At 65.4% G+C, this 9,256-nt stretch overlaps 2 protein-coding genes across 2 annotated transcripts; one reads left to right on the top strand and one right to left on the bottom strand.

The window, feature by feature from the left end:
- Positions 1 to 1,180: 1,180 nt before the first annotated feature.
- Positions 1,181 to 1,867, bottom strand: MNEG_10720 (hypothetical protein; the record flags this gene model as incomplete). The annotated part of the gene is made up of 1 exon (XM_014040809.1): positions 1,181 to 1,867. The coding sequence occupies one exon, from the start codon at positions 1,865 to 1,867 to the stop codon at positions 1,181 to 1,183; it is 687 nt and encodes a 228-aa protein (XP_013896263.1).
- Positions 1,868 to 5,868: 4,001 nt separating this feature from the next.
- MNEG_10719 (pyruvate dehydrogenase E1 component subunit alpha) lies at positions 5,869 to 8,764 on the top strand (the record flags this gene model as incomplete). Its single annotated transcript, XM_014040808.1, has 8 exons — positions 5,869 to 5,982; positions 6,440 to 6,516; positions 6,741 to 6,827; positions 7,158 to 7,235; positions 7,587 to 7,629; positions 7,968 to 8,032; positions 8,321 to 8,394; positions 8,663 to 8,764. Coding segments are annotated over 8 exons (640 nt in total), but the record flags the coding sequence as incomplete, so codon positions are not given.
- Between the last annotated feature and the right edge of the window lie 492 nt (positions 8,765 to 9,256).

Raw genomic sequence — 9,256 nt, 5'->3', positions numbered from 1 at the left:
CGCGAGCGGGCGCCGCAGGGCCGCCGCGGCCGCCCCGGTGGGCGCGAGCAGGGACGCAAACCCGCCGAATCCCCCAAAGGCGGCACCCCCCGCAGGGCTCACTGCTGCCGCCGCCGCGGCGCCGCCCGGCGCGCCCGCGGCCGCCGCCGCGGCAAGCGCTCCGCTAATGTGCAGCTGCGCCGCCCGCAGCAGCGGCGCCAGCGGCGGCAGCGGCGCGGCCCCGCTGGCGGCCAGCAGGCCACCGCTGGCAGCGAGGCCCTTTGCGTGCGCGACAGCAGCAAGCGCCTTGAACTGCGCGAGCGTCGCACGCCCCGTGACCGCCAGCAGCCCTGCGGCGCCGCCGGCCTGCAGACGCGACCAGTTGCCGATGTCGGTCGCGAACTGCCCAGCCTCGACGAACCAGCTGTGCAGCAGCCAGGGGGGCCGCGCGTCGTAGCGGGTGCGGAAGTGGTGGCGCTTGAGGTGCTGCGTGGAGTGCTCCATGCCAGTGGCGTACTGCACGAGCTGGTTGACGTAGTGCCTGCGGTACGGCGCGGTACGGCGCGGCGCCGGCGGCGTGGGGCGCGAGTTCCAGCGGCGCCCGACGGAAGGGGCGACGCAGCGTGCCGAGGCCTCGAGCCTCGAGGCTTCCTAGAACACAGGTGGCATTCACGATTCGGAGTACACCCACGCGACTGCTCAGCAGCCAGGGCGCGGCTGCCAGCTGCCGCGTGGCGTGATGTCTACACCTACACAAACGCACGCCCCCTGACCCACCTGCAGTCGTTCTCGTGCAGGCGGTACTGCTTGGCATGCCCTCGGTTGTAGGACCGCACATCGTCGAGGCTAAGGTTGGTGCGGCCGACGTACATGTGCGCCGCAGGGAGCTCGTCTAAGATGCGCTCCCGGATCTCGCCGTTTGTGCCCCTTGAGCTGCCGGGGTGAGGAGGGGCGGGGTGCGTTCCCGGGGTCGCGCGTCGTGTCGCAGGGTCGAAAGCCGTGAGAGCGGCCGGCCCGCTCAGGAGCAAAGCAGGTGGCGTTGCCATGAGCGGCCGTCTCAATCAGAACAGAGCCATCCGCGTGCCCCACGCTGGTGACGCAGAAGCGTCAATTGTTGAGCCCCGCTCCACACATCAAACCCTGGATCAGATCAGAGCAGAGTCGCCGCTGCCAAAGCTATGCACGCCTGCTCCCAAGGAACTCACGCGTCTACCGCCTGGCCGGTGCCCGCGCCGCCGCCGTTGCAGGCGCCCCCGCCGCACGCGCCGCCCTCGCCGGCGCCGCTGCCCTCGCACGCCAGCGCAAACGCCGCCGACAGCTCGAGCGCCGGCGCACTCGCGCTCGCCCGCATGCCGCCGGGGCCGCCGGCCAGCGCCAGCTGCGGCTGCTGCTGCTGCTGCTGCAGCCGCGCCGCCCGCAGGAGGGCCGCTAGGGGCCCGTTGGCCTTCTCCACATCGCCGCCCCGCGGCCCAAAGTCAAACTGGACGTAGCGCCCGTCCGGCGTTTTGAACACCGTCATGTAATGGCAGATCCCAAGGTCTACCAGCGACTTTTTCATCTCTGGGGTCATCCGCTTGAAGAGCGGGCCCCCAAATTCGGTAAAGGCGCGAGATACGACGAAGACCTCGAGGCAGGCGCACTCGGGGCCGCACGCGGGGCAGGCCGCGCCGGCGCTGGCGCGTGCGGCGCCAGTGTTGGCGCACGCGGCGCGCAGCGCCGGCGACGAGGCGGTGCGGCGCATGAGGTCGCGGCCGGCGGCACCGGCGGCGCCGGTGCTGCTGCCTCGGGCGTGCTGCTGCTGCTCGTCGTGCGCTTGCTCACCGCCCTGCGGCTGCCAGTGCCATGCCTCGCCGCTGGCCGGCGGCGCGCCAAGAGCGGCCGCCGGCATCGACATGCGTAGCTACAGCACTGTGATTGGGGCGGAAATAGTGCAGGCCTGCATGCGAGGGATGTGAGGTTGGGGTCAGCATGGCGCGCCAAGACAGCAATCAGAGTGCGACCTGTGTGTGCATGTCGCGCACTTGTCCCAGGTCGGCAACCGCTGAACGCGCCAGAGCTTGCAATGGAGCCCTCCATAACGCACTTCTGCATCGCCTCACACAAAAGAGCGTCAGCAATGCGTCTGATTGCACACTGCAGGGCCGTTGTGCGCACCGGCGTGGGCAGCAAGAAGAAACACCTGGGGCCCACACCAACAAGTCCTAAAGTGCACGATCGCGCATGCGGCGCACAACAGCGAGCTCAGGCTGCGCACGTTCGCGAACTGTGATGGGTCACTGCTCCTCGCTCGAATGCGAACCAATGCAACACGGCGCTTCTACGGGTTGAAAGGTCCGCACATCACGGAGTCACAAACATGTGGTGCCCAGAGGATCCGAAGCGCGGCGAGATGCTAGAACAATCCCCCTGACAGTGAACTTGGCTGTGTAGAAAAAGGTGCCTGCGACAACAAATTTTCAATGTGAGCAGCGATGCGGAGAAGGTAAACGAACTAATTGGAACAGCTGCGAAAGCTGGTGGCGAGCCAGTAGCAGCTGCGCGGCGAGCTGCCAGGGTGGCTGCTCCGCCTCTGCTGTTGCACTTCTGAAGCGCTGCAGTATCTAGGTCCCAGTACAAATGGCACATCATGCGTGGTGCCACGCAACAATTTGCATCAAGTGTATGTGTTTGCACCAAGTGCATGCGGCTTGCGGCACAACCTGTGGCGGTCCCCTACACCTCGCGCCTCATCCCATTCTTCCCTTTATCAACCATACCCCGTGCATTCACAACGCCCATGTTCATTGGGACATCGAGACGGTAGCACGGCGGTTTTAAGCACTTTATTGCCGCGGTCCCACTCTCAACAGTGGGCTATGATCTTCAGCCCTACCCCTGCGACAACCCCCATGCCCATGCCCTTCGCCTCCGCATGCATGTGCATTGCGGTCCAGATGCAGGGCGAAAGCCACGGCAGGGCCCAGGCGCGACTGACGAGGAGCTGAGCGGCGGGGGCTCGGCGGGGGGGGCAGTCGCGCAGGCGGCTGAACCTGCCGCCGGGTGGTTTGATTTGGCTCTGCAGGAGGGAGCCCGGCCTGAGCCTCGAGCTCCAAGCATCAGGGCTCCCACTCGCGCCTGGGGGACCTAGGAGTGACGGCGCACAGGGCTGTGCCGTCGCTGAAACACTTGTGTTAGAGCGTTGCATTTGGTGACAGCAACACCATTATACCTCGCCGTACCGCGCCCGAGGTGGCGCTCCATCCAGGCACAGGAAGAGGTCGGCGCAAGCTGTTAGGCAAGCGCCAGTGTGGCCCGCGGTTGCCAATCAACATCCAGTTGGCACCAGCACCCTCTGTGTGGCCGTATTCGCGGCGAGCGCCAAACCTTGGTGATAATGTTTTGCAAATTTCGCCTCGGTACGCCTTGTCGGCGGCCAAATTTCGCTCCCACAGTCAAGAGGGTGCAAGCTTGCACCCACGTGTGCTTCTGCAAGGTGATAAGCGTCTGGCCAGCCTCTTTCAAAGCTGGCACTCACGTCGCTGTTACGTTAACATCACTCAAGCACCCACCCACCAGCATCAATCTCCGCATCACACCTCTTGTGGGTGCGTTTCAAGTTGGGCTTCCTCCATGTGGGGTGGCAGCAAGTCATACAGCGCGCCCACCCCACAACCTGCGAGCAATCGGCCCTTGACACAACCCTGCCACCATCCGCCTGCCGCCTCCCAAACCTGCTAACACTTGTCTAGACCAAGGACGAGTCGTGCATCATAACACAAGAGATGCTAGACAATTACAAGCGAGATGAGAAGTGGTTAAGAAAGTGACGTAAGGGCAGATGCCAATGGAAGCCGAGTCCACACGGGCCTGGTCAGCGTATAGCGAGGGCTGTGCACTCGGCGCCCTCAGGCGGCCGGGTGCATCCTTTCGAGTGGTCACAATTATGGGCCGCTGGAATCCTTCAATGTTTCATGGAAGGCGCCTCAACGCAAACGGGGCCCTGGCTGGGCGCGGCCGCGAGCACGCGCCGCCTCCGCCCGCCCCAGCCCTTCGCGCCGCCCGCCGCGCCTGAGGCCGAGCCGCGCCCCTCTACTTTTTCTTGGAGCCGCGCACAGCTATGCCCGCCGTGGTGACGCCGCCCGTAGCGGCGTGCGTGTCCTCAACCTTGGACTCGTCCCACGGCACCGTCGGGTGCTTTGACTCGTGGTGTGCCTGCCAGAGGAAGGGGCACATTTGTTTACCAAAGAGTGGTGGTGAACAGCTGAGCAAAGGGGTGATCAGCAAGCAAAGCTCGGTGCAAAGGCGTAGGATTCAAGTAAAAAAGCCCAGGGCAGAACCAACTTGGATGCCGAGTTTCCGGCCCAAGAAGACAACTACCCGCTAGCATCAGCTTCCGCTGCCCTGCATCTGCTCAATGCAAAGGGCCGCAACCGCCTCCATAGAGCACGCGCGAGGCAGTGGCAAGGCGGGGCAAAGGTGGGCCGCGCAAGGTGCCGCCCCCTTTGGCCCCTGGCACGTGCGCGGGCGCTCGCCTGCATGTTCTTTATGCTCGGCGCCGTGAGCATGCAGATGGTGCAGCGGTAGCGCGCGTGGCCGGCGGCACCGCCCAGGCGGTCCTTCAGGCCCTCCTTGCCGCCGCCCTTGTTGACGGTGGCCGCGTGGACCTTAGCCTGTAAAGTCAGATGTTTGAGAGAGGGTGCGTGGGTCCAAAAAATCCAGCAGAGCCTGTTCGGCTGAGAGTAGCCCGCTGGTAAGGACAGTTGGCCGCGCTGGCGTCAAGGCAGAGCGCGGGGCGGCAGCCACGGCGGGTCGCAGCGGGAGCGCCTCACACCCGCCCGCGGGCCCGAAACACGCAGGGGCCGTCGACACGAGGCGCGCTGCTGTGAGTCATTTCATGCTGCCGCGGCGCCCCGGACTGGGGGCTTTTTGCGGCCGCTGTGGCCCTTGCACCCACCTTGATTTCAGCCGCTGTGTGCTTGGCGGGCTGTTAGGGTGGGAACATCAAGGCAACAGCGTGAGCTTTGGGTGTACGTTGGGGTGCTGAGCTGTAAACATTTTAAGCCGCTCAAAACAGCACCACACATGTGCTGACATGCGGCGGTGGTGGGCACGCACGCCCACGACATACGCCGGTGGTGCAGCCGCCTCACCTTGGCCTTCCCCATTGCGGTTCGAGGTCTGCCAAGGGGAGAGCGGACATTGCAGGGTACGCCTGAGCGCTCACACCGGCTTGTGACAATGAAGCTCACACTGATGCTACCATGCGCAGCGGATTTAGCACGTGCCGGACATCCGCAGCAAGACGGCGCCACGCCCGCAACGCCCCAAGCGCTGGGGCGAGGGCGCCGATATGCGTCCACCCGTGCGACAAGGGATGGCTGCCCAAGGTGGAGTCCTAGCTTCAAGTACTGTTGTGTACGTTCTTCAATCCAGTCATGAAACACAGCACAAGCTGCCGCAGCGCAAGCGTGCGAGTGGCGCAGGCTGAGCCGGCGGGCGCGACAGGGGCGGCGGGAGACGCCGCGCGAGCTCGGTGATAGCTGCACATAGACCGTCCGCACCTTCGTCAGCTTCTATGAGACCCTTTCAACTCCCCTTGTGCGCCTCCTGGCCGATGGCTGCTCTTCTGGTTGTGGGCTGCCAAGGTCCGCGATCAGGCGAACTTGTACGCGAACGCCCCGACCCTGAAGACCTCTGATACACAAAAAGCTACTGGACGCTGCGAGTGTGAACCTGCGCCCTGCTTTTGTCTGCCTCACTTTGCTTCTGCTGCTCCCCCGCTTCCTCTTGAGTGCTGCTCCCGTGTGCATGCTTTGATGGTGTCGGTGACCTCTAGAGATCCAGAGGCTCGTCTCATACCGTACCAAGCCTTATTTGTATTGGAATAGTATCTCAACATCAGCTGTAGCCATGGCGCTCCTGCAGCAAAGCTGTCGATCTAGCAGCGGCATTTTACCCGTGCTGGGCCGCGTCCTGCAGCGCAGCTTTGCCGCAGCGGCCGCAGATGACAAGATTACTATAGAGGTGCGGCTTGGAGTGGATCTGCGGCCTCCAGGCCCCCACGCACTGGCACCGCGTCCAAGTGGGCACTAGGGCTACGGCCTCTGTGCAGAGGCAGGGCGTATCGCTTGTACGAAGCACTAATGTCATAAGATTATGAGCCATGGGGACAGCGCGGCACCCTCACGCAAGAGGTGGCAGCACACACCGGGGCGGCAGGCGGTGCGCGGGCGATCGCCCCAGTCAGCCACCCTTTTCCGCTCGGCGCCGTTGGCAGTCCGGCGGCCCGCACCACTCGTGAAGGCTTTGCCTGCTCCATTTGTCAACCGTGGAGCCCGTCAGCACCGCAGATGTCGTACAAAGCGGTCATTTCTGCAGTGAAACCGCCGCCCCCGCCGCTGGCAGGCGCACCTGCAATGCGCGCGGCATGACCTAACGGCGGCGGCGCTCCATGGTTCCGGCCCCCCGGCACCGCCCGCAGGTCATGCCTTACAAGGCGCACAGGATTGAGCCGCCCTCCAACGTGGTGGAGACGTCCATCGCCGAGCTGACCTCCATGTAAGGCCCCGCTCCTGGCCGCGCAGCCGCGGCGCACGCGGTGCTTGCAGACTGCCAGCCGCAGCGCTTACAACCCACGTCGACGCCCGCCACGTCGCCAGCGGCGTCGCACGCGCAATGAGGCGCACCCACCCCCCAAAAGTTGGCACCCCGCCGCCCCAATCGCGACCTTGCCCACCGGCCTCCCTCCCCCTTGTGGTGATGTCATCATGACGCCGCGTCAGGTACGAGCTGATGTACACCATGCGGCGCATGGAGATCGCGGCCGACATGATGTACAAGGCTAAGCTTATCCGCGGGTTCTGCCACCTGTGAGGGGGCTAGAGGAGCGGGAGGAGGGTGGGGGCTGTGCACGGGGGGCGTGGACGCCAGAAGATGAGGGGGGCTGGTGGGCGAGGGCGCAGCGGGTGGGGCGAAAAGCGGGGGCGGGCGAATGCTGGACTTGCTGGGTGAGGGCTCGCGTCGGTGATGTCGCGGGGGCAGTCGAGACGGGCCAGCGGCGGCAGGCTGCAGGAGTAGCAGGAGGGCTGGGCGCGGCGCGGCCGCGGCGCGGGCGGCTGCGGCTGTTCGGGAGGCGCCGCAGAGCAGACTGGGCTGCGCGCCCGGCCAATGACGATTGCTTGGGTTTTTTATGGCTACAGGTACGACGGGCAGGAGGCTGTCATGACGGGGATCGAGTACGCCATCACCCGGGACGACGCGGTGATCACGTCGTACAGGTGGGGGCGGTTGGGAAGCTATTGGTAGCTGGTGGGAAGCTGCCGGGAAGTTGGGCGGAACGATGGGTGGTGTTTTGGGCAGGACGCGTTGGGAACAAACTGTCTGCTGGGCGAAAAAGGGTGACTGGGGGTGGCATTTCTATCAGGGTCTTGCGCGTGGCGGCCCACGGATTGTCACGAATAACCGCCGCACGCACAGGCAGCGGTGCGGCGGCGCACCCACCTCCCGACCCAAACGCAACGGCCCTAGCCCGCGCGGCGGCACCCCGCCGCCTCACGCCCCGCCGTGACGCCTGCCTTCCCCTCGAGACTCGAGCATTTTGCGCCGTGCGATGCGCCCCCTTTTCTTAGGGACCACTGCCAGCACCTGTCACGCGGTGGCACAGTCAAGGAGGTGCGGCGCCTGCTGCCACTGCCGCATTTCGGAGCGCCCGCCGCGCACGCAGACGTCTGCCAGCTTGCCGGTTCAAGGGGCCCCTGCTGCGTTTTGGGACAGGCTTCACCGCCGCCCGCTGGTGCATGCATCATGCAGCGAGGCACCCTCATAGGCCATGGTCCCCACTTGCCCACGCACATTTTCACTGTTGCTGTAACCACACGCGTTCGGCCCCCGCTGAAACAGCCGACCGCAACCGACATCCCGACAGCCAGGTTGGAATCCTCGCTGTGCGTCATCACAACCCCACACTGACCATGATTGTAATCCCCACCGACCGTTATCAACACTCTCAGGTGATGGCGGAGCTTATGGGCAAGGTGGACGGCGCCTCAAAGGGCCTGGGCGGCTCCATGCACATGTGAGCCTGGGGGAGGGAGGGGGGGTTGGCATGTGATGGGCCGGCCTGCGGCGTGCGGAGGGGCGGCGGCGGCGGCGACGAGGGTGCCTGGAAGGGCAGGACGCGACGGGGCGCCATGGAATGGGCTGCCGTCTCTTTGGTGTGCCGGGGCCCTGGCTGGGTGCGCAATGCGCACTCATACCCTGCCGTCCCGCGACGCGCCTGCTTGAGCGCCCGCCTCGCCTCTGACGCCGCCCATCGTCACCATGTATCGCCCACAATTATAAATGTGGTCCCCCCGCTGATCAGGTACAACAAGCAGGCTGAGTTCTACGGGGGCAACGGCATCGTGGGGGCCCAGATCCCCCTGGGCACTGGGCTCGGTGAGAGGGATCTGGGGGCACCTGACTTTGGCTGACTCGGCGCGGCAAGGCGGGAAGGCGACAACCTGCGCTCCTGCTGCTGCTGCTGCCGTTGCCGCCGCCGCCGCCGCCGCCGCTGCTGCTGCTGCTGCTGCTGCTGCTTCACACACACACCAAAATACACCAAGGACACACACACACTCTCTCTCACACGCACACTCACACACACACACACACACGCAACATACACAACACCCCTTCACGCTCACACCCACCTCCCCACCCCCAGCTTTTGCCAAGAAGTACCAGGGCAAGCGCAACATCGGCATCACCATGTACGGCGACGGCGCCGCCAACCAGGGCCAAAAGTACGAGGCCCTCAACATGGCGGGTGAGGGGGCCCTTTGTGTCCTTTGGGGCTGAAAGCGCAGGGCCCCTTGACGATGGGGGGCGTGGGAGGAGGAAAGGTACGCGGGGCCCTCAACATGCTGGTGTGGTCCTTTGCCTTCCTGGTCTTGGGGTTTGGGGTGTATCTTGGGAGGGGCCAGGCCCGCGACTGGGTGGGTCGGCGCCCCTTGCTTTGGGGGTCCGCACGTCTCGTCATTTCGGAGGGGGGGCGCGGGCGGAAGGTGGCGCGGGGCCGCGGGATGGCGGGTGAGGGGGCTCATGAGGCCGTAGACGGCTCGACATGGAGCATGGGGCTGGTGGCGGCGAGGGGAGACGGGGTTCCAGGGAGAGAGAGAGAGAGACTACGCAGGCTGTAACGCCCGCGTAAATTTAGGAAGAGGGGGCTGGCGGGGTTCCAGGGAAGACATGCGAGAGTGTCTGCGGCAGGGCGCGCCGCGCGCCACCCGTGTGTTCGATCGCCGACGCCGCCCCGCCC

Source organism: Monoraphidium neglectum (assembly GCF_000611645.1).
Source record: "Monoraphidium neglectum strain SAG 48.87 unplaced genomic scaffold scaffold02432, whole genome shotgun sequence".
In the NCBI taxonomy this organism is placed as follows: Eukaryota; Viridiplantae; Chlorophyta; class Chlorophyceae; order Sphaeropleales; family Selenastraceae; genus Monoraphidium; species Monoraphidium neglectum.
The sequence above is the reverse complement of the archived record's forward strand: the minus strand, read 5'-3'. Positions and strand labels throughout refer to the sequence as shown.